The 24,665-nt window shown below is 50.0% G+C and overlaps 1 protein-coding gene across 2 annotated transcripts in view; it reads right to left on the bottom strand.

Moving 5' to 3' along the window:
- Positions 1–24,665, bottom strand: part of INPPL1 (inositol polyphosphate phosphatase like 1) — a 915,229-nt gene that overhangs the window by 358,436 nt on the left and 532,128 nt on the right. For both annotated transcript variants that reach the window (XM_086933779.1, XM_086933780.1), the window contains one exon: positions 19,622–19,728. In XM_086933779.1, coding sequence (XP_086789905.1) covers positions 19,622–19,728 — 107 coding nt within the window. The remainder of the gene's footprint in view (positions 1–19,621; positions 19,729–24,665) is intronic.

Raw genomic sequence — 24,665 nt, 5'->3', positions numbered from 1 at the left:
TAGGGACTATCAAGCTGCAGATTCCTGACCTTTTGACTTGTCCCCAGGCATCATACTGGAACTAGAGAGGATCTGCGTGCGGTAGGAGGCGTTGCTCGGCTCTGTGTGGCATCATTGGCCACTCCGCGCTGGAAGTGATGTGCATGGTGCCTATATAGGTACCACCCCAGCAAGCTGACATTCCACGCCAGAAGTGGGGAACCACGAAACACATGGACCACTGGTGTGTAATACTAGGGCCCTGAAAGGGGAAAGCCCTGTCCTTATAAATCCGTTCGCAGACCAGGGAGGATGGATGGGTTGGTAAGGAATCTGCAGCCAGATAGAGTCTCTAACAGATAAGGCATTACCAAAGGTAAGTAACTTGTTCATCTGATAGAGACTTCTAGTTGCAACGCTAGAATAGATACTAAAACAATACCTCTCTGGAGGTGGGTTTGTGGATCAATTTCACATAATGAAGTCCTGTAGGACAGAACAGGCAAAATGCCCATCCCTATGGACCGGACTGTCCAGGCAGTAGTGCTTGGTAAACGTTTGCAAGGAAGCCCACATTGCTGCCTGGCAGATGTCCAGGACCACAACTCCTCTTGCTAATGCAGTGGTTGCAACTTTACCTCTTCTGGAAATAGCATGCAAACCTTCAGAGGATTGCTTCTTAGCCAGTGCGTAGCAGATTTTGATAGAGAGCATGATCCATCGTGAGATGGTCCTCTTCTGTATGTCCAGTACTTTCTTCGCTCCAACATAACCTACAAAGAGTTGGTTGTCCACCCGGAACTCTCATGGAATGACAACGCTCTTTTTGAGTCTAGACGGTGAAGTAGCTTCTCTTCCTTGAAGGAACGAGGCAGAGCGCAAAAAGTAGTCAGAGTGATGAATTGGCCTACATGAAAGGGGGTGACCACTTTCTGTAGAAGGAAGCTCTTGTACAAAGCACCAGTTTCTCTGGGTAGATGTTCAGGTAATGACGTTTGGATGACAATGCCTGAAGCTGACTGACCCTCTGGACAGATGTTATAGCCTAGACAAAGTCAGTCTTGATGGTAAGGAGCCTGAGTGGACAATTGTGCAGAGGCTCAAAGGAAGCGCACATAAGGAACGTGACAACAAGATTAAGGTCCCACTGGAGCATAATAAATGGAGAAGGAGGGGGGCGTGGCTTGCAGCCGACGATGGTGGCTGTGTGAGCGAGGAGCTCCGTCTTCGAGCCCCATAAATCCTGATTAAAATGGCACACGGGACCCCCCACCTCCCGCAAGGCGATAGGGGAGGGAATGCCCCCCCCCGGAACCAACAAATCGTGAGTGCGGGCGTCCAGGGAAACTTGCTAGAGCACTTCTGCCGACCGGCCGGCGAGCCGCGACACACAAATCAAGATGGCGGCCGGGCCTCGCTACCACTGCAGCGGAAGGAATAGCGGAGGACAGGCGGATCCCTGTCTGGCGAAGCTGCGGCCGGGGGGAATAGACTGAGGAGGCTCGCGGTCCCAGAGGCAGCGGTGAGAGCGGGGCGAGGCAGTGCCGATCGGGGGACAGAAAGACCCGCGATCCTGCAGAGGCCCGCGCCCGAGCTGGCTGTGAGGCGGCGAATCGGGAATTGGTGTGAGGCCTGCGGCAGCCCCCTCAGGGGCCCTGAATACTACCACGGAGGGTACACTAATAAAGGAGAGGGCCCCTCAGTTTCTGGTGAGTCGCGGCCTGACAGCTATCAACAGAGTGCCTGACGGTCCCGACTGGGGAGCCTTAACACCAGGCTTCCATAGGAAGGCCGAAGCGAGGCAGCACCTGCGGAAAGCAGCGGCGCACCCGGGACCAGAGGGGAACCTGACCGGGATTACTGGTGGGGCCCCACAAGATGAGGATATATGTAGCAAGGACCGCCCTGGTCTTGCCACGAACCGCGGGTAGCGATAGAAAACCGCAGAGTGGCACTGCCCCAGAATGACACAGTGACCGGCCACAGGAAGACCGGGGATCGAGACGGCAGAAGGGAAGGCGGAGGAATTGAACCGTGGGAGCCGCCCGGCCGGCGGAGAGCGATAAGGGGCGGCGGCTGAGGCAAGACACAACTACTGCAGCGCTCGGAAGGAGCTACTCACTAGAGAGACTGCGACCCGTGCTGGAGAAAGGTGCAGAGCTTAAGCACGACCGTTGAGACACTTCAGGGGCAGTCTCTGTGCAAGACCAACCGATCGCAAAGACAGGGTGCAGGAGTAGGCCGGACACCATAGCAAGCAAGCACTGCCGAGGGTGGCCGGAGGCGGCGACTCTCAGGGCCGGAAGCAAACCCCAAGTCACAGACAGCACCACGAGGTGGAGAACGCGGCGCTATACGCCCGATGGGCCCCTGAGACCCCGAAAGGAGCACAAACAGGAGCAAGTAACGAATTCGCTAGCAGCTGACGCACCAACCCCGCATAACACTGGGTGACTGAAACTGGACGTTGCTAGCTCGCTGGTACAGCCCAGAAAAGACCAGAGATCTGTGGGAGAGGTCACGGGTAGCAATCCCTGGGGCCCACATAAGAAGACCTACCTGCAAAGAACGGCACAGCCCAATCAGCTACAGCGACACTTGACGATGGGGAAACCGAAAGGGAGCAAGAGCGGCACCCCACCAACCGTGGAGGAAGAAACACCTATGCGGGAAGAGCAAGGAGACATGGAACAAGTGCGGGACCCACACCTGCAGCAACAGCTTGATAGGATCCTATTGGCAATACCGGACACCCGCACAGCACTTCAGCAGGACATAGCACAGCCACGGGACTGGGCTTATTGCGAGTCGACCACAGGAAATTGGCCGACAGAGTCACATCAGTGGAGGGTACGATCCAAAGCATCGAACCACTACAAAAGGATCTTAAAGCTACCCTGACTAATGTGTTGGACCGAATGGATGCCTTGGAAAGATCGGCAACCGATCGTTGCTGCCCGGTGAGTTCAACCTCCCGATCTAACTTAATCTTGTTGGTACTGCATAATTAATCTCCCCTGTACTGAGATTCTGGTCCCTTAATTCTTTTTAGAATCATCCACGCAGCACCTTTTTGAATCAGCCAGACCCCCCTACGACGCAACAGGATCGTGTCCTCTTGGTGAGTGCTACTCGCTGGTGAATTTTAAAAAGGTGGTGTTATCACTAGCCTCCCGCCTGCTAAATCCGGGGTCTTTTGTATTTACACTCCCCAGCCTCGTTACAACCGCTGAGATATCAGATCACGCCATTAAATTGCTTTGGGGTCGTCCCGATATTGATTCGTGGTATGCCCCATTTTTATTTTACTCTACCTCAATTTAATGTATATGTGCAATTGTCTAATGGCCCGCCCCTTTTTGGCTATCAACAGCTTTTTCACTATAAACGACGATCCAATCGGACCACGCCGCCTCATGGCACCACGGTCCAATTTTATGCTACATCATGGTGAGTTCAACTGACCATTACCGAATAATTGCTAGGTATATCGTGAGTCCTTAGATATTTAGTTGTCCGGCTACTGCAGTTTCAGACTGGCTTTACTCCTTCTTTCCTTACATAGAAATTCAATTCAGTGCATTTTCCATTTATTTAAGGTGCACCCAATACCCATTGAGTCTAGTAATTACACGGATATTAAATGTGTGGCGCATGAATTCACTCGCCCCTATTTTGTATCACAGGAATGATTCTAGTCCCTACGACCTTATGCCAATACTGATGTGCTTCCCTCTTGGAACTAGCTAGGGATTCATTTCCCATTTTTAATTTATATATTTTACATTGAATAGGTGTGTCCCCCACCCTCGTCCTGATGAAGACCCCACAGCAAGGCTAGCAAGTCTACCTGCGCAATAGAGGGTCGAAACGTCGACAACCACTCTTATTACCAACTCCACGCCCTGACTTTTCCATTAATTGAACTTTGTGGAGTATGCTGTTCTTTTGAAATGATAATTTGAACTTTGCGGTCCCCATTCCTGCACACATTGTGTAGTATGGACGAATGACGCTAATTGACTGATTTAATTGTCACAACAAACTTCCTTCTTCCTCCCTCCACTATTTCCTCACAGGATCACTCCCCCCTCCCCTGTCTTTTTACTACTTTTGGGGCACTACATGAACTATATTTACGTGTCAATATACGTTATATATTTGTAACAAACATTCACATTGTGATTAAAACAATGTGAACAGATTTCTTTTGTGATTGGTTTATTTATTTTTTGCCTTGTAAATCGTTTCTTGATTGCTGGGACTCCTTCTTCTCACTACATTGATCACCCAGGTCCCAGTGACATTAGTTGGGTACAACCCCCTACGTATATCCCGCCTTGGAAAGAAGGGCTGAGGATGCCGAGGGTCGTAACCGCCGGAACAACATCTGTGTAGTAGGATTGCCGGAGAAAATTGAAGGGTCGGACATGATACGATATCTGGAAACCTGGCTCCAAACGGTAGTGACACCAGAGGGCCTATCAACCTTTTACACCTAAGAACGAGCACACCGGGTGCCGGCTAGGCCGCCTCAACAAGGAAGGCCCCCACGACCAGTAGTAGCACGGCTGCTGTACTTTCGGGACCAGGACTTGATCCTCCAGAAAGCACGGACGGATTGCCCCTTCCAGGTGGAGAATAGCAGAGTCACCATCTTCCCTGATTACACATACGAAACCCAACGCCGCCGAACCTCTTTCTTGGCAGTCAAGAGGGAGCTGCGCACCGAAGGACTCCAATACTCTCTCCTATTTCCAGCCAGACCTAGGGTTATTGTAGACGGCAAAACATGTTTTTTTGAAACCCCGGACGACGCCTGTGCCTGGCTGGAACTCTACAAAGCTGGGAAGGATAACTATGCACTAAGAAAGCAGACCATCTCAGAGAGCTTGCCTCCGCGGAAATCGCGACGGATACCAAACAGGCAGCGGGGCTTAAGGAGGCCCTCCACGTCACAGACTGAAGCAGAACGAAGGGATGTGTTGGCAGCGGTGTCCACGCTATCAACCACACAACAGCCTGTATCGGTGGATGGTACGGACTCAGAAAAAGACAACACCCGATCAGATAGGGAACACTCGGAAACAGACAGCGTAAACCTACAGAAAGTCACTCGAAAGACGGCCGAGGAGATATTGGACGAAGGGTAGCTGATCCTGCAGGAGTGACCGGTAGGAGAACATGGAACTGTAATGGACTTCCAAATGTGGCCTAACAAGGGAGGTTGGTCTAATAAGAGATGGGGGGTGGGGGGGGGGGGGGGGGGGAGTTTCGGGGGGCACTAGTAATCTGGGCTTACTGGGACAAGGAGGACTACCGGAGTAGGTGGCCACCGGTTGGCGCACAGTCCCCACTCATTGCCCTTAAGGCATGCCCACAGTGTCTGCTGGCGGGCTTCGAAATGTGTTAGAAGTTGTACTAGTTTGGATGGGAACTAGGTGGTTGTTGCTAGGTCCTGTTCTGGGGGGGAAGGGATGAAAGGGGCAGTTTGGGGGGAAGTTTGGGAGGGACAGTCACTGATGCAGTCGCGGAATCAAGAAACATGATGTTCAGGACATTGATGGACAATGGGTGATACAGCGGATTTAAGATGTATAACCTGGAATGTGAGGGGACTTCATATCATGACCAGACGACACAAAATACATGCATATTTGGTTCGCAGGAGGGGTACATATAGCACTACTCCAGGAAACACATCTGACCAAGGCTGAGGGAATAGCGCTACAGTGTAGGTGGAGGGGCCAAGTATATAACACTACATACTCAGCATTTGCAAGGGGTGCACTGATCTGGGTTAGGGCGGGAGTCCCTTTTCAGGTAACTAGCCAACTGATAGACCCTGACGGTAGGTTTGTAGCGATACAAGGGAAGCTTAGAGGTAAGGACATAGCATTCTGTAGTATATATGCGCCTAATGTCGATCAACTGGATTTCCTGGCGAAACTGTCTGGATCTCTGGCACACTACCTTGCCAGCCCGTTAATATTGGGTGGAGACTTCAACTCCTTGGTTGATGTTTCTCTTGATAGATCACATCCCCCATTGGCCGAATCCCCAGTCCATAGGTTGACTAAGGGCAGACAAGACTGGCAAACGAGGTGGGGTCTAGTGGACATCTGGCGAGCACATCACCTGCAGGACCAAGACTACTCCTACTTCTCCGGGATGCATGAATTACACGTTAGGCTAAACGCGGTGCTATGTTCCACGACAGTACAGCCTGCCGTAATACAATCCAAATATCTAGCTAGGACGATATCAGATCATAACTCTCTGCTCATCACGATGCACTGGATGACCGGAGAGTCTTGCATCCCACTTGGAGACTGCGCCCTGAGACAATGGATGACCCACTTTTTCAGGAAGCGCTAAGAGAGGGCATTGCCAACTATTTCGCAGAGAATGCACGTTCGACGACCACGAGAGCAACGGAATGGGATGCTTTCAAGGTGGTGATCAGGGGAATTTGTATAGGGAAGCACGCAGGGGTACGAAAGGTGCTCTTAACAGATCTGGCCACGGCCGAAGCAAAACTGCGCGAGATAGAACTAGCGAGACCCGGGCACCCCGAATTGCAGGAAGAGGTTAGCACAGCGAAGGAAGCAGTAGCGGCGGAAATGGAACGTTTGCGTAGCTATGACCACAAAGCTTACGTAATGAGAACACATGCGGAGGGCGACAAAGTAGGAACGTTGCTGGCCTGGTTGGCGAACCCCACTAAACGAGGTTCCACGATATTAGCGCTGGAGGCAGGGGATGGGACTGTAATTAACACCCAGAATGAGATCCTGCAATGTTTCTTGCGCTACTTCGAGACACTGTATCAAAGCACATTAGTAGCCGGAGACCCTGCTGTTGATACCTTCCTGGAGGCACTACAACTACCAGAACTAGAACAGGAACAGGCAAAAAGCTTGGGGAAAGACATAGAGCTGGGAGAAATCAGGGGTGCAATTAAGCACATGGCCCGCAACAAAACCCAAGGTACAGATGGTCTAGCTGGAGTGTAACACGGGACAAGGAAGCCCCATAGCAAACCAGGAACATCGCGAAGACTAGGACATAGTGTATTCCTGAACACAACTGATTTGAAGGGTCATTACATTTGATGCATCAGTGACGAGAACTGGGAGGAGGGGGAGGGCAACTGTTGTTCGAAAAGGGAGTTGCGGGCAAAACTGACAGGGTTTGTTGGGTTTTACTGGGGGTATTGCTTGATCATAGGTGACACATGATTATGATACGTAACGAGACTTAGACGGGATGTCCTACCATAGGCATAGTAATCTTGAAGCCATTGGGTCACCTGTATTTATGTCTGTTTTGTATGAAAACCAATAAACTACATTAAAAAAGAAAAAATGGAGAAGGTGGGAGCAAATGTTGAAAACCTTTCAGAAATCTATTTACAATAGGGGATTTGAAAAGGTATGGCTGGTCAGGCAAGCACATAAAGGCTGAAATAGCAGTAAGATAACCTTTAAGAGATGCCAAGAGCAGAGCCCTGCTGGGCAAGAGAAAGTATGAAGAGAAGCACATGGGAGAGGGGGCAGAACGGGGACCGATCTGTCTTTCTGTACAACAGGCCAACATTTTTCCCAATGACTGGCGTGTACCGTCTTGGTGGAGGGATGGCTGGCTGCCAAGATAATGTTACAGACTTCAGGCGGAAGGTTAAAAGCTGTCCACTTTCACAAGTCTCCGCACACGAAGGCGAAGAGTTGACAGGTTCAGGTGGAGGACTCTCCCCTGCTGAGACAGATCCTCCCAAAAAAGCAGCCTGATTAGAGGACCAATGGCCATACTCAACAGCTCGGGTTACCAGACTCTCTGTGCCCAGTCCAGAGCCACAAGGATGACTTGGGCTCGGTCATTCCTGATCTTCTCAATAACTCTGGGTAGAAGTGATATGGGCAAAAATGCATATAGGAGTCAGGAGCATCATTTGAGATGAGAAGCGATCAATGCCTTGGAAACTCCAGCACACAGAACTGCTGACATTGCGCATTGTTAGCGATGGCAAAAATATCTAACCAAGGCTCTCCCCTACTGCTAAAAGAGACCTTGCGCCACCTCCGGATGGAGACGCCATTTGTGATCCACTAAGCATCTTTTACTGAGTTAATCCGCTCTAGCATTCAGAGAGCCTGCCAGATGTTGAACCACCAGGTATAAGGCTTGAACTTCCAGCCATGTCAGGAGACACAGCAACTCTTGACAAAGGCTCCTCACACCACCCGCCCTGTTTATTGCAGTACCACTTGGAGGTGGTGTTGTGAACATCTGCACTAGCTTTCCCTTAATGGAGGGTTGAAAAGTTTTCAATGCCAGCCAGATCGCATGGTGATCCAACAGGTTGATATGGAGTCCAGATTCTGCAATAGACCAGAGGTCTCTGACCTTCACCTTTCCCAGATGATTGCCCAACCACAGGAGTGATGCATCTGTCACTTCTGTCAGGTGTGGTTGGGGAAAGGATGGGGTCTGCCACTGACCCAATTCCCGTTCGTTAGCCACCACTGCAGGTCTTTCGCAGTTCCCTCTAAATTCAGGTCCCACTGCAGAGCCCACATATGCCAAAGGACATGTGTCACAAGCAGGAAATAGGAGGTCATGAGGCCCAGCAGCCTCAGAGTCAGTCTCACCGAAATCAATCACAGAAACTGACACATTGGTATCACAGCATAAATATCTTGGACTTGCCAGTTGGGAGGACAGGCCCGAAACTGCTACGTGTCCAAAACCTCTCCGATGAAAAGGAGCATCTGAAAGGGAGTCAGGTTTCACTTTGGCATGTTGATAGTGAACCTCAGCAAATGCAGGAGGTCTGCCCTATTCTAGAGGTAAGGGACGATAGCCTGGGTCGAGTTTGCCTTCAACAGCCAGGCGTCGATATAGGGAAAGACTGGCACCTGTGATCATTGCAGATGAGCTGAAACCACAGCCATCACCTTGGTAAACACCCGAGAGGTGCCGGTAATGCCAAAGGAGAGAATGCTTGGGACCTACAGTGAACTGCAGGTAATGTCAGTGGACGGGAAGGACTGGGATGTTAAAATATGCGTCTTGCAAGTTCAACGTTACCGTCCAGTCTCCCGGGTCCAGCGCAGACAGGACCCGAGTGAGCATTTTGAACTTCTCCTTCTTGAAGAAGAAATTGAGAGAGAGCAGGACAAGCATAGGACGAAGACCTCCATCCTTCTTGGGCACTAGAAAGTAGTGGGAATAGCAACCACAACCTACTTCTGATATCTGCACTCTCTCTATGGCTCCCTTGTCCAAGAGAGCCATCACTTCCTTGCGAAAAAGGGATAGTTGGTACTCCGTCAACGTGTCTTTAGTAGGTGGCATGAAAAGAGGGGTTGTCTCGAAAGGGAGGAAGTAGCCCTTTGGACGATCTGCAAAACCCCCCGGTCCAATGTCATGAACCACCAGTGGGGCAGGTCCTGCACTCCACTGGGTGCCCATGGTGGCAGAAGGACAGACTGTAAGAGGCTGGGGCTGCCAGGGGAGTGGTGGACTGGCTTGACCTAGGCTGCCCAACCCATGGGGTCTGTGGATACCGCATCCTTGGCCACACAGAGGTTGGGAAGCCTGCACGCTATGGTGGCTGGACGGGTAAAGACGTGGTTGGAAGCCTCTTCTGTGGGCACAAAAAGAGCGAACAGCAGATTGGTGGTTAAGAGGGGTCATGGGAAGGCCAAAGGACCTGGCTTTAGCCATCTTGTCCAGGACCCATCAAAGGACATGTCTCTAAGTAATGTTTGGACATCCCACTGATATTTATTAAACCAAGCATGGAGCCGGGGCAACGGTCAACGAAACCGCTCTGCCTAGTGAGTCGGTGGTGTCCAGACCACATCTAATAGTGAACTTAGCTGCATCCCTTCAAGTGACAACAGCCTGGGAGACCACAACCTGGGCCTATTTTGGAACCATTGGCACCACCTGCACACCCGTATCCCACAGAGCATGGGAAAAGCAGGACAAAAGGCATGCAGTGTTCACAGACCACAATACAAGGCTGGTGGAATAAAACATTTCTCCAGCCTCTTGCTTTACCAATCTGGTGGTGTGGTTGGGAATGTGCCAGAATTTACGTGGAAGTGGAGGCATGAACCACCAAGTTCTCCGGGGAAGGGTGTTCTGTGAGGAATTTTAGGTCCCCTGGAGCGAAGCGGTTCACAGGAGCCCCTGTGTTGCTCGGATAAAGTCCCTAAAAGGACATCAGTAAAAGCTTTGTTAAAGAGGAGAAGTGGTTTTGAAGGGGACCGTCCCGGCAGAAGCACTTCTGTCAAGATGTTAGTCTTGACTACCACTGAGGGAAAACTATGGTCCAGGACCCTAGCTGCTCTCTTCACCACCACTGCGAAGGAAGCTGCCTCCTCCGTAGCCATGGTAGGGGGAGAAAGCATGACAGTATTTGGAGAGGTATCCTGTTTGCTGGCATCCGCTAAATCCTTAATCCAGTCCCTGTCAGTATCACATGGCTGGTATTCTTCAGGGTCCAACGACCCCTCCCATTCCTCCCTGCGTCCTAGCCCATAACAATAGGGCTCATGCTCTGGCATGGCTCCAGTCAGAATCTGAGTCGGGCGTTGGAGTTGGGGATAAAAATGGGGACGGCACTGCGAGGAGGGTCACCTTAGGACCCGCGTCAGGGAAGGTCGAGATGGCACAACCGGCGCTGATCTGGACCTGTCTGTGGATCCCTGCGGGCCAACTGTTGCCGGGGCCCGAGCAGTCAGCACGGATCCTTAAGGAGGCCCTCCCAAACCCACGGTACCCAAAGGCTCTTGACCAGGATCTGGACTGTAGCGGCATAGCACGCCGAGCTGCTAGGAGCTTGAGGGATTGCTCCCTCCAGGCCTTCGGGTTAATTGTGTGGCAATCGGAGCAGGCCTTTGGATTGTGGTCGCGCTCTAGGCACCAAAGGCATACAAGGTGCGGGTCCATCACCAACTTCGAGTGGTGACAGGCACCACAGGGCTTGAAGCTGGCCTTCTTCAATGACATTCCTATCACAGTAGGAATACAAAAACTTCGAAAAATAGTTCGTTAAAAATGGACTAAGGGGTAGCTCTTCCCAGATATGTGCTGACTGGGGTGGAAGAAAAAAACTAACATTAGCACGCTTGGGTGGCACCTATACAGACACCGCGCAAATCACTTCCAGTGTGGACAATGGCGACCACTCCACGCAGAGCCGACTGACGTCACATACCTGCACATAGGAGTACTGTTTAGGGAAAATCTCCGGATTCAGTCTGACGCCTGGGGATTATTCTAAGGTAAGATATCTGCGGCTAGAGGTCTCTATCAAATAAGGCTCTGCTTCTTAGATTCAGACTTCGTTTGATTTGTAGTTTTAATAATTCCTTGAAATATTGGTGTATACATTGAAAGAAATAGTCTCTTATCTGACTGAGAAAGAAGTGCTCACAGAGGCTCCCTTCATACACGGCATGCCGTAGAAATCTCAACTTGCTAGCCTGGGTTTGGAGAGGGGAATACTGTGCTTTGCTCTGATTGGCGGAGTTTGGGTGTTTTATAAAGAGGTGGAAAGGTTACTGTTTTGACAATGTGAAAGCTATCTAGGTGTATATTTAACATTGTACTGATCACTATGTAGTACAGCTCAACAAGGGGGATTATTAACGCATGTTAATCCATTAAAGATCCAACACTGCACAATCATTATAATAATATAAAATACAAGCTAAAAACCAATAGCTTTGATGTTCACTATTTTGCCAACAATAATTTGGGGGATCAATATGTTGGAGTTTGATAGTGTAGTCCAGAACTGTTCAAACTTGCCAGTTTGGAGCACTATCCTACCCAGTACTCATCTTCACTAAATGTGACAGACATTCATTAAAGCCAGAGAGATGCGCTCCAAGATCAAAATAACATGTATCAGGCACAGCTGGCATAAAGGACAAGAACTTCATAATCTGAAACAATGCTTATGTAATTAATTGTTTACTCTTGCTACCAGACTACTGGAACAGATGTCGATTTAAAAAACATATTTTCTCCCTTTGTATTATATTTCAAGTTAATATTTTTATTCTTAAAAGGAAATATATCACCATCCTGATTTTATACTTCTCACACTTACTTTATTGTTACCATCAGAGATTTAAGTTACGGCTCTCCATTTTTTCTGACCTGATAACATTTCCATCACCTTTTACTTACAGATGCAGTCTTTCCAACTAACTCTGCAAACCGAAACTAGCTGGCTGACCATTTGTTTAATCGTCTAAAGTACCAAAAAAAAGGGAATTGCCTTCAAGGGTTTTAGAGAAGTTGGCCTAATGGCTAGGGCGCTCGAACTCGGACCTGGAGATCTGGGTTCGAGTCTCGGTAACGCCAAACAAACATCCTGTGATTCTGGGCAAATCACTTAATCTACCCGTGCCTAACAAAAATGAATGTGTGTCCTCATGTAACGTAACTGGTGCTATGTAAAGCACTCTGATACCCGATTCGGGTCAAGTTCCCACTATATAAAACTCTGCAAAAAAAAAAAAGTACGTGGATCCTGTTTTAATAACTTACTGATGAGAAAAAACAAATGGAGTAAGGAGGGGGAAAGCCTAGTCGATCTAATCCTCGTTTGCATTCTTTTATATGTAATGGGTGTGTGAGAGAGATAGCAATGAATGTTTAAACTGAAACACACACAGGCTGTTAGAGCAAATACCCGGCTTGGTTGTGGTTTTTGTATAGTCTTTCTTTGTAAAAGAAAAAATATCAGATCTTCTTAACATGATGCAGCAGCTAAATGGCGTGGCTTGGGCGCCGATGGCGATGGTCGCCTGAGAGCTCGGCTCCGGGACTGAGCCCGAAATTATCCTGAACATCGGAGGCTGAGGGGCACCCCAGACCCCGCATTCGGTTGAGCGAGGCGACGACACCCTGCCGGGGGCCCTGGTGGAGTTTGGACGGAGGTGGCTTTGAAGAAATGCCGAAGTTTGCGGAGTGGCGGAGTGCGACCCAATATGGCGCCCGGACCCCTTTGTCCTCTTGATCGAACCTACGGAGTTGAGGAGGTCTCGCGGGGATCGCCTGGCACCCGGCTTCACCAGCCTCAGTGGTCTTAGACATTGGACGTTGGCTGGTTCGGACCCTCTACAGTGGGATCATACTCGATTGGACGACAGGGCGGATGCCCACGCGTTAGAGGGCACCGGGCACGGGTGCCCTCAGTTCTAGGCGGTGGTCTGCGCCGCGACTCCGCAACTAGCGACGAGTTCCTGGCCAGCCCAACTACATGGATGGCGCGACACTCGGGCGCCATAGGACAACCGGGGGAGTTGGTGGCCCTTGCCCCGGAGCTATAGTGGGTGAACGGGCCTGCCCGACTCGGAGACGGGTGTCTCCGCCCCCTTATCGGTGCCCTCGGACGCCGTGGCGGTGGCGTGAGCCGAAACGGCGGAGTCTCCACAGGCTCTGGAGAAGGAGATCACCCATACCGGACTTGAGAGCGAAATCCCGGGAAAGTCGTGCTGGACACTTGTACACGGAGGCGCCTACTCCGGGACCTTGGCGGAGAGCCCCTGGCAGCATGGGGAAACCTAGAGGAGCCAAGGGATCCAGCCAGGCCACCTCGGACTCTGAGGCCCAGGACAAGGAAGAACATGGAGATCCTAAACGACCTGGTGGCGCACCACTCCAGCAACAATTCGACCGTGTACTGGAAGCCATAGAGGCGACTCGGTCGGCCCTGCAACAGGACATTGCCCAGGTGGCGACTGGCCTGGGACTCCTTAGGGCAGACCATGGTAAACTCTCGGACCGGGTCAAGGAGGTGGAGAGCACGGTGAAGACTATCGAACCGGCGCAGAGGACCCTGGCCGCGACGATAAAGGATGCCATGTCCCGAATCGAGACCCTCGAACGGAGGGCGGAGGATGCGGAAGGCCGAAACAGGAGGAATAACATTAGGGTAGTGGGCCTGCCGGAAAAGGTCGAGGAAGGTGATATGGTGCACTACTTGGAGACCTGGCTCCGAGACACGGTGGTCCCGGAGGGCCTGTCCTCCTTTTACACTTTAGAACGGGCCCACAGAGTCCCAGCGCGGCCCCCACAGCAGGGACGAGCCCCGAGGCCGGTGGTGGCGCGGTTGCTACATTTCCGGGACAGAGACCTGATCCTAAATGCCGCCAGACAAAATGGCCCGTTCCAGGTTGCAAACAGTCAGGTGAATATCTTCCCTGACTATACCTACGAGACGCAGCGCAAGCGGTTCTCCTTCCTGGCGGTTAAGCGTGAACTCAGGAGTGAGGGCATCCAATATTCACTCCTATTCCCCGCGAGGCTCCGAGTCATTGTCGACGACAAAACCCAGTTCTTCGACACCCCGGAGGAGGTCTGTGACTGGCTCGAACTATACCGAACGGGGAAGGATGGTTATAGCGCCTCGACCCATCAGGCGGAGGAGCCGGAACAAAGGAGGCGATCTAAAAGGGTCAGGAACCGCCGCGGCCGCACGGGAGGACCCTCGACAGCGGAGACATCATCTGAGCGGAGGGGAGTGTTGGAAGTTCTGTCGGAACTGTCGGGAGCAAGAGACGAAGGCATCGAAGAGGAGGAAGCAGACCCGGGTGCTCTGGGGGCACCATCGGATTCGGAAGACTCAGTGGCAGACAGTACCCACATACCGGTGATTACACCGAAATCGGTGGAGGACCTTTTGGACGGACAAGGGTAACGGGATAGGTTGCCTTGCTTTGGGTGGGGGCCCGGCAGGGGGGAGGCGGCTGCCGTTCTTTATTGCTAACATTGGAAGAGGGAGGGATGGGAGGCTTCTGCTCTTGCCCCGAAAGATTTTGACGCAGGGGGGGGCTTACTATAGTCCTGGTAGCCTGGGCGACGAGGACCCACTGCCTCCGCTCAGCCCGCACCTGGCCCATACGGCCTTCCTACGGTGGCGACCGTAGGACTAGTGGGGTTTTGGGGTTATTCTCCGTAGAGGTTTGGATGGGATCTAGATGGCGCAGTTTGGGTCCTGTTCTGGGGTGGTTGGGAGGGGGTTTTGTTGGTTTTTGGGGGGTTTGGTTCTGGTTGGGGAACATGGCCGCCGTCAGCGCTGGGAGGATTGATGTTTTTTCTCTGTGGGGACCCGAACGGGGGGACTGTACAAGAACACTCTGGGACAATGGTTGATGTTGCTAACTTGAAATGTATTACTTGGAACGTGAGGGGGCTTCACACTATGTCCAGGCGTCACAAGGTCCATGCTTATTTAGTGCGTAGGGGAGTGCAAATGGCGCTGCTGCAGGAAACGCATCTGAACAAGGCGGAAGGGACGGCGCTTCAGCGTAGGTGGCGAGGGCAGGTTTTTTCCACGGCGTACTCTGCTTATGCCAGGGGGGCGCTAATTTGGATCAGGGCGGGAGTCCCCTTTCAGGTCACGAGGACAGTGTTAGACCCAGAGGGGCGTTTCGTGGCCATATCAGGCACGCTAGGAGGGAGGGACTTGAATGTTTGCTGTGTGTATGCCCCTAATGTGGACCAGACTGCCTTCCTTTCCAGGTTATCGGGCTCGTTGGCCCACTTTTTCGCCGGTCCCCTCCTGCTGGGGGGAGACTTTAACTCCGTAGTAGATGTGGACATAGACCGTTCGCATCCCCCGCTCCCCGATTCCCCGGTCCGGCGAACGGCTAAGGGCCGTCAAGATTGGCAGACCCGCTGGGGTCTGACGGACATCTGGAGGGCGCATCACCCCGCGACTAGAGATTATTCGTACTTTTCGAGCCTTCATGAGCTGCATGTCAGACTAGATGGCTTTCTTGGTTCGTCCGAATTAGTCTCGGCAGCGGCCCGATCGGAGTATTTAACGCGGACCATCTCGGACCACAACCCCCTCCTGCTGGACATTCGCTGGTTCCCTGGGACGCCGGCAGTACCCACCTGGAAGATGCGCCCCGAGATCCTCGAGGACAGTGTCTTCAAGGCAGACCTGGGGGAGAGAATCACGGATTATTTTGCATCCAACGGCGGTTCCGCGAGTACTAGGGCGTTCGAATGGGACGCTTTCAAGGTGGTGGTGAGGGGGTACTGCATCTCTAAGAAGGTGGGCATGCGGCGTGTTATCCTGGCTGATCTAGACACAGCGGACCGAGCGCTCCGCGAGCTCGAACTTAGCCGCCCCGGACACCCGGAATTGCAAACGCAAACGGCAGAGGCGAAGGAGAAGGTGGCGGTGGAGGTCGAACGGCTCCGCTGTTTCGATTACAAGGCCTATATGGTCCGATCTATAGCGGAGGGCGACAGATCGAGCGCGTTACTGGCGTGGTTGGCCAACCCTACGCGCCAATCCCAAACGACGACTAGTATGCGTAGGGCGGATGGGACCGAGGTATACACCCAACCGGAGATTCTTAATTGCTTCCGGCATTATTATGAATCTTTATACCGCAGTCGCTCCGCGCGTGACCCAGACCGGCTTGATAACTATCTCAGCCCGCTGGAACTCCGCACAGTGGAACAGGAAGTGGCGGACACTTTGGGGTCTGACATCGGCTTGGGGGAGATCCGCGGGGCCATCAAACGGATGGCGAGGAACAAGACCCCGGGCCTAGATGGCCTGCCGGTGGAGTTCTATGCAGCTTACGCGGACCTCCTGGCCCCTCGATTACTGGTGGTCTACAGGGAGGCGAAGAGGCTGGGTCGCCTTCCCGGCTCGATGTGTGAGGCGTTGGTGGTTCCTCTCCTCAAGCCAGGCCGAGACTCGTCTGACCCGGGGTCCTACCGTCCTCTTTCAATGCTGACGGTGGACTACAAAATATTGAGCAGCATCTTGGCCTCGAGGCTGTTAGGGCATATGAGCTCCCTGGTGCACGAGGACCAAGCAGGTTTCATCCCACGACGAAACACGACCATGAATATCAGAGGGTTGTTTCGCTTGCTTGGGGAACCATTTGTGGATGCCCCGTCCCCGGTGGTTTTGTCGGTGGACCTGGAGAAGGCTTTTGATAGCCTGGAGTGGGGCTATTTAAGTGCGGTATTGCGGAAATTCGGCCTTGGGGAGGGATTTATCAATTGGACAGCAGTTCTCTACGCTTCCGCTTCAGCCAGGGTTAGATCGGGCCCTTTGATTTCACCGCGATATCCGGTGGAGCGTGGCACGCGGCAAGGGTGCTCCTTATCCCCGCTTCTTTTTGCACTAGCGGTGGAACCACTAGCGATGCATCTCCGCTCGGGAGCCCACTATACGGGCTTATGGACAGCGGCGGGCCCACATTACGTCTCGCTCTATGCGGACGACCTATTGCTCTTCCTGGAGGATCCGGTAGACGCGTTGCGGGGAGCGGATTTAGCGCTAACGGAGTTCGGAGACGTCTCAGGTCTACAAGTGAATTGGTCTAAGACCTGCCTCTTCCCGATGCGTAGGGGTGTCCCCGCTCCGACGCTGAGTAGGGAGATCAGATGGGAACCCGACTGCTTTAAATACCTTGGGGTATTTGTGTACCACGACCAGCCCGACCTCCTGGACGGAAACATTGCCCGTTGCATACGAGCACTCCGTGGCAGCATGGACTTTTGGGCCACGCTGCCGCTCTCCGTGGCAGGACGCATCGCCCTGCTCAAAATGGTGGCGCTTCCCCGCCTATTATATTACTTTCGGACTTTGCCGATCTGGGTCCCACCGGCTACGTTTCGCCGCTTGCGTTCTATGGTGGTCGGGTTCCTTTGGGGCACGGGCCGACGGCGGGTGGCCCTCAATACCTTGATGAGGCCGAAGGACGAGGGGGGGCTAGCTGTGCCGGACTTTGAGAAGTATTACCTGGCGGCGCAGCTCCAGACATACACCCAGGAGATAGCCAGGGAGTTCAGAGGCCCGGAAGACGGTAGAGGGACGGGTATGGCCAGGCACGTCCTCTCCTTTATCGCGCTGCGACAGCGTCTAGTCCTTCAGGACCTGTCGATGGAGGAGCGGACTATCCGACTCTGTTGGAATCGGGCTCATAACAGAGATCGCCTGCGGACCCCATATGCACCTGAAATACCATTGGGGATGCTGACGGCCCTCCCCCACGGAGGTGACTGGTCGCGACTGGCGGAATGGGAGGATTCGGGTTTACAGCTCGTTGGGGACCTATACGAGGACGGAGTGCTCCTGTCCTTTCAGGATCTCATTGACCGCTTTGGGATCCCCCGGGGTGACTTCCTGCTGCACTCGGCCATCGTGCGTGTGATCCAGGCGCACTGGCAAAACGGACTAGAGGAACCTCAATTGTCTCAGGTGTGCCAGTATGTAATGATGTCGGCGGGCACAGTGAAGGCGGTCACTTGCCTTTACGGCAGGTTGATTACCGAGGGGTTGGCTCCTCTCGCCAAACTGAAGTCCCGCTGGGAAGAGGACATCGGTAGGGAGATCCCGGAGACGACCTGGTCCCAGCTGGTGAGGCGCGCATGGAAGGGTACGCGCAGCGCCCGTTTCCAACTGGTCCACTATTATGTTCTCCATAGGGCGTACCTGACCCCGGTTAAGATCAGGCGTTATTTTGCCACGGCTTCGGCGGAATGCCCTAGGTGCCCGGCTCAGGAGGCGGACCTCCTACACATGCTGTGGGCCTGTCCAGGATTGTCGTCCTACTGGCAGGAGGTGGCGGCGACTTTGGAAGAGGTGACGGGGAGGCACTTATCGTTTGATGCGGCGGTAGGGCTGTTGCACTGGTTCCCCCATACCCCCCGGAATAAAATCACCAGTAAATTCATCGACCTGGGGCTCCTACTTGCCAAGCGAGAGGTGACCAGGAACTGGAAGGCACGTGCTGGTCCTACGGGCGGCAGATGGCATGGTGAACTTTTGAAATGGGCGGCGGGTGAGAGCACGCTGCGATATCAGTTAGCTTGGAGGCAGAACAATGAGAAGGCGCAGGAAGCCGCGTTAGAATGGGAAACGCTGGTGCAGGCCCTCAGGGATTATGGTGCCCCCAGCGACTCCGACAGTGAAGAAGCAACTAGACCCGAGTCCCGTTAGACACTAGCATGGACAGTACTATTATCTTCCCCGTGGGTCAAGCTGTGGATCCTGAATTGACATGCTCCCTGGCGCTGATGGTGGGGGGGGGGAGGGGGGAGTTTCGTAGTAACTAGAAGTTTGGGGGGAGGTATCTTTTTGGGGGTTGGGGTTTGTTTAGAAAAGCAGATGACGGACAGTGTATCATCCGGACCGGCTACAGCATCCTACTGACCCCAGCTACAATCGCCGCCCAACCCCAGGGAGATGGGCTGCTTGGCTGTATAACAATGCTATGGAAGGGGGTCGGCGGGCTATATCTTGTACAAGTTGACTATAAAGTGTTGCTGGTCGTTACTGTATTGTTATACTGATCCCTGCAATAAAAATATATTTAAAAAAAAAAAAAAAAAAAAAATGATGCAGCAGCTAAACGACATTTCTGAAGCGTGATGGTTGCATTCCTCACTCACTCAAAGAATCACAAAGATGACAATTCCACTAGCCACACATGCCATTTCCTTGGACAAAATGGCATGAATCAATACTGCAATATAGCCATCAATAGGCCAAATTAAAATAATATAGCATCCTGTTTATTTGAAACATTGAAATATTTTCAATGCATTTCTATTCACTTCTTATTTTGGTTCTTACCCTAGCACTGACGAAGATGAAATCCTTCCTCTGAGATTTGTCCTTCTCTTTCTCAAATACGATTCCCAGCTTGGCCTGCGTCCGCTGAGATTTGATCAGTTGCCGGACTGAATAATGACAACATCATGAAGGTGAAGTTAGAGATTAAGCTAATACACAGTAATAAGTTTAAAGAAGATTACCCTTTTTTCTTCCAAATAGCCAACACATTTAAACAAGCAATGAAAATATTAAAATAATGCTCACTGGTGTATTCACTCAGGTGATCCTATCTTCCTGAGATTACTAATGCAGTGGAACTGCCGTCATCAACTACACCAAAAAAGCACCTACATCCCTCCCTGTGCACACTAAATTCCTTTATGGAGTGTCCCCTATGAACTTCAACCTCAGTTTCTTTATAATCATTAAACTGCAGAATAAATACCTCATCTATAGATATAGTGATGCCTAGTGAATCATAAAACTAAGAGACGCATACTGTATGACTAGCAGTTCAGGAGATGCTACACAATGAGGCAACCTTTCCTAAAATCTACCTCCAAATGCCTTTTGTATCTCCATGTTCGAGACTATATGTACAGCTCTTAGGTATTATGCCTTTTCCCTAAGCCTGGGACTCAAATAAGCCAACTCCCTTTGACTCAGATTTTATTTTCCACCTTTATTATTAAACCATTCACCTCTTAACAGGATTTGTCTTATCCTCATATTATGTTTCTCTTCATCCTTCCCAAAAACCAAGATATCCTCTTGGTATATCTTCACTCCTTGTATCGTCTCCAAAACCCTTTACATAATCCTTTGGAACACTGCGGCTTTGAAAATAAGCACAGAAGGCATCTGTAAAATTCATTAAGTACCACTGGGAGTCACAAAGGCAATTCATTCTCTGGAATCACAATGTAGTCTCACCTGGTGGTATGCAGACACTAGATCTAGTGTGGAAAATATTTAGCCCTCAACATGAACATTATAACTGTAATGTTCTGGAACGAATGTTTATCAGCCTCCATGCATTTGTTGAGTCCTCTTAGGTTCATGCATAGCCCAATGTCCCCTCTTTCTTTACGAGCCACAGCCACAGGAGCGAACAACTCTACAATCTCAATGATGCTTGCGGAAATGAGTCTTTCCAATTCTCTTGTAACTTCCTCTCAGAAGGTAATAGTAATATTCATTACCCTGTTTACCACTGGTTACATTCTTTAATCTTATCAGATGGATATAACCCTTCATGCAACTCAATGTATCACTAAAGGCTTTTGAAAATGCACTTACAAATTAATCTTGAGTTTTCCTTTTTGAGTTATGGCGCAGTCCTCGATCACCGTCCTTTAATCAAATTGGTTGTTGAGAGGCGGGATCCAGCAACAACTTCAAATTCCTCAGGTGGAATCAACGAGGGGGAGAGGATGTGGCCAAATGGCTAGAGCGGACAACCATTGAAGCTGGGGAACAGAGTTCAAATCACGGCAGGGACGCTCAACATCCTGATTCTGGGCAAATCACAATCTCCCTGTGCCTACCAAAAATGAACGTGTCTGTCTGTAAGGTAACTGGTGCTCATGTAAAGCGCTCTGAAACCTTCGGGTCAAGTTTGCGCTATATAAAACTCCAACCAAAAAAATTATTATAATTCCCTGATGCATACTTTCCTTTATACCCTATGTACCACTTAAAGTGGGCAAGTTACCTGATAGACTCTCCGCCACAACCTACAGCTGTAAAGTCTGGTCAGCACAGTTTAATCTTCCTTCTGATAAACTTTCAAAAACGCCTTGGATGCTATGGATCCAGAATCAAATAATAGGTTAATCTGATGTTCTTCTACTCTACTAGGTTGATGGGTCATGTTTCACTCCCCAGATCCTGCAAAACTTATTACTCAACTAGTTCCATAACTTCACTGACCTTTTGTGTTCCTTTAGATGCTTTGCCCACTTTAGCAAAATCCCCCCTTTACCTACTACAGGTAGGATATTATTTATAACTGGCTAAATGCCCTTGATTTCTGTAGATTTCCATCTAGCCTTGCTCTGCATTGCCCCTCTTGATATAACATTTAGTGCTTGCATCTCGACTTTGTCATTACTGGTACTTTCCTTGATTATCTCATGTTAGAGTGTGTTCTATTTTCTTAACAATTTTCGAAACCTCACTCGGATCAGGCTCATCCTTAAACTGTAATTCATCTCTTACCGTATCTGCATTACAACCAAGCATAAATTGGTCTCTAATTCTCTCATTGTGATTTTCCCCAAACTTGCAATTCACCAATAAATTTCCAAAAGCTGTTACATAAATTTCTGTTTACTCTCCCTCTTTCCGAAAATTACATTTCTCCAGAATTGTGCACATCTTTGGAAACGAATGAATCTCCAATTATTTTATACAAATTTCAAACTCATTTAGCCCATTTGCTGCTTCTTTAGTCACTCGCAGCAAGTGTTCAAAACTCTCCTGCTACTGTGAGCTATAAAAACATTAGTTCCACATTCCATCTTTGCTATGGTTATCTAGCTACCACACTTTTGTTTCTTAAAAACTTTTTGCAAGTCAAGCAAAGGTCTCCATTTCCTATTCTTCTTCATGATGAGAAAAAACTTGAGTACAATTCTTGATTTCTGATGTTTTGGAACCTCCTCTGAAGACTTCTTTGAAAGCAGCTTAAAGTCTCCTTGTTTAGCTATGTTAGATGTTTGTGACAAGTTCCATTTTATTTTATTTTGCTCCACTAATTAAAGCCTTTGCAGATCAATAAAACAAATAAAACAGCACAATTAAGCATAGTTCCAAAGCATGTAATTAAAAATATAATTTGATGAGATTTTTTAAAATACTGTTATACGTTTATTTAATGTATTTATTTTATTTAAGAGGTTTTATATAGCGCTGACTTCACCCTGAGGTATCAGAGCGCTTTACATTGGAATGACGAAAGTACATGGATTACAAAACAAATAGTAACGAAGTGAAACATTAATATATGGTAGAGTCCATATCATAAGTTAAATTACTTGCTTATAAAACAAGTGTTGACCAGTGACTTTGGACATCAATAACAAGGATTAACAGTATCTTGTGAGTAAATTAATAGTAATACATTGTTAATTAAAACCAACAGCAGTCTGATTGCACTCATTATAACAAAGCTTAAAGTGTTGGTGCATGAATAAAAAAGGGCACATTAGTTGAGGGCAGAATTTTTGCGCAAGCTCTATATAGGCTAACAAACAATTTAATGCATACATTCAGGATTTTAAATATCAATCTTGTGATGAGCTGATGGTCTTTAAATATAAAAACAATCGAGGATACAGACTATATTCCACAAGAGTTTGACAGAGTAGCAGTTCTTAGCAGCTTGTCTGTTGTATTTAAAAATGTGACCATTCCGCAAATAGCTTGAGGTTGAGAGAATTAAGCTATCCTGGCTGAAGAGGGGTGAAACTCCGAAACCGGTCCTAGGGTGCTTGTTTCCGGTCCAGGGAGGACCTGGCTTGGCAGTTCGGGCTGGACTGTTCCCATGAGACACAGGGTCAAGACTGATTTGCATTTGGCCAGGTCTAAACTGGGGTGGCATGGTGAGCAAAAATATGATGGATTAAACCCAGATCTCTCGACTCGGGGTGAATGTTTTGATTTGTTCTGCATTCCGTCCATCAATTGTGTGTCTTTTGCTTTCTTGCCCTAAGTGAACCAGGTATGCCCAGGCGTAGGTCCTGGGCGCACTGTGTCACTGGAATCAAGCTATCCTGGCTGAAGAGGGTTGACACCCCGAAACCGGTCCTAGGATGCTTGTTTCTGGTTCAGGGAGGACCTGGCTTGGCAGTTCGGGCTGGACTGTTCTCATGAGGCACAGGGTCAAGACTGATTTGCATATGGCCAGGTCTAAACTGGGGTGGCATGGTGAGCAAAAAAACGATGGATTTAACCCAGACCTCTTGACTGGTGGTGAATGTTTTGATTTGTTCTGCATTCCATCCACCAATTGTGTGTCTTTTGTTTTTCCGCCCTAAGTGCGCCAAGTATGCCCAGACGTGGGTCCTGGGCTCACTGTGCCACTGGAATCAAGCTATCCTGGCTGAAGAGGGGTGAAACCCTGAAACCGTTCCTAGAATGCTAGTTTTACGGTCCAGGGAGGACCTGGCTTGGCAGTTCGGGTTCGACTGTTCCCATGAGCCACAGGGTCAAGACTGATTTGCGTATGGCCAGGTATAAACTGGGGGGGCAAGGCGAGCAAAACAATTATGGATTTAACCCAGATCTCTTGACTGGGATGAATGTTTTGATTTGTTCTGCATTCCGTCCATCAGTTGTGTGTCTTTTGCTTCCTGCCATTGACAGCATAGTCTCCGGTGCTAGTTCTCTCTGACAATATCAAAAGCATGCAAAAAACACAGCCTCCACAATTGGGAATTTGATCAGTCAGAGCTAAATATGGTCTTCTCATTCCGGGGCAAACCGGCTCTTGATCTCTTTGCAACAAATGAAGCCCGCAAATGCCAATTCTATTCCAGTTGGCATCCCATCCAGGATCGTGGGGAATTGCCTTTCGACTGATGGTCCACGATCTATGCTTACCTTTTTTACCCGACCCCTTTTATACCAAAGGTTCTCAGAAAGAGGAAAGCAGAGCGGTATCATTTCATCCTAATAGCCCCCAGATAGATCATGGAGCATTGGTTCTCGGAGCTTCTCCTGCTATCGGAATACAGCCACATTCACATTCCAACATCCCGTAAACCTTTGACGATGAACTAAGGCCAGATCGTTCATTCTAACCAGACTTCTTTCCTCTTATGCACACTGTTCCTAAATTCCATGAATTGAAAGATCTCAATGTTCCTCAGGACTGCAGGTGTATTCTCTCCAAGTCAAGGCAGAAGTCACGGCAAAGACATGTAAACGGTAATGGAAACGTTTCGGCCTATGGTGGCAAAAATAAAACCTACATCCTCTACTGGCATAATGTGGCTCGCTAGCTCAGTTATGGTTGGTACATGCATCTGTTAAAGCACAGCTTGCAGCATATCAAGAT

This window comes from Lissotriton vulgaris, chromosome 8, assembly GCF_964263255.1.
Source record: "Lissotriton vulgaris chromosome 8, aLisVul1.2, whole genome shotgun sequence".
Classification (NCBI taxonomy): domain Eukaryota; kingdom Metazoa; phylum Chordata; class Amphibia; order Caudata; family Salamandridae; genus Lissotriton; species Lissotriton vulgaris.
Note: the sequence above shows the minus strand (reverse complement) of the source record. Positions and strands in the feature narration are given on the sequence as shown.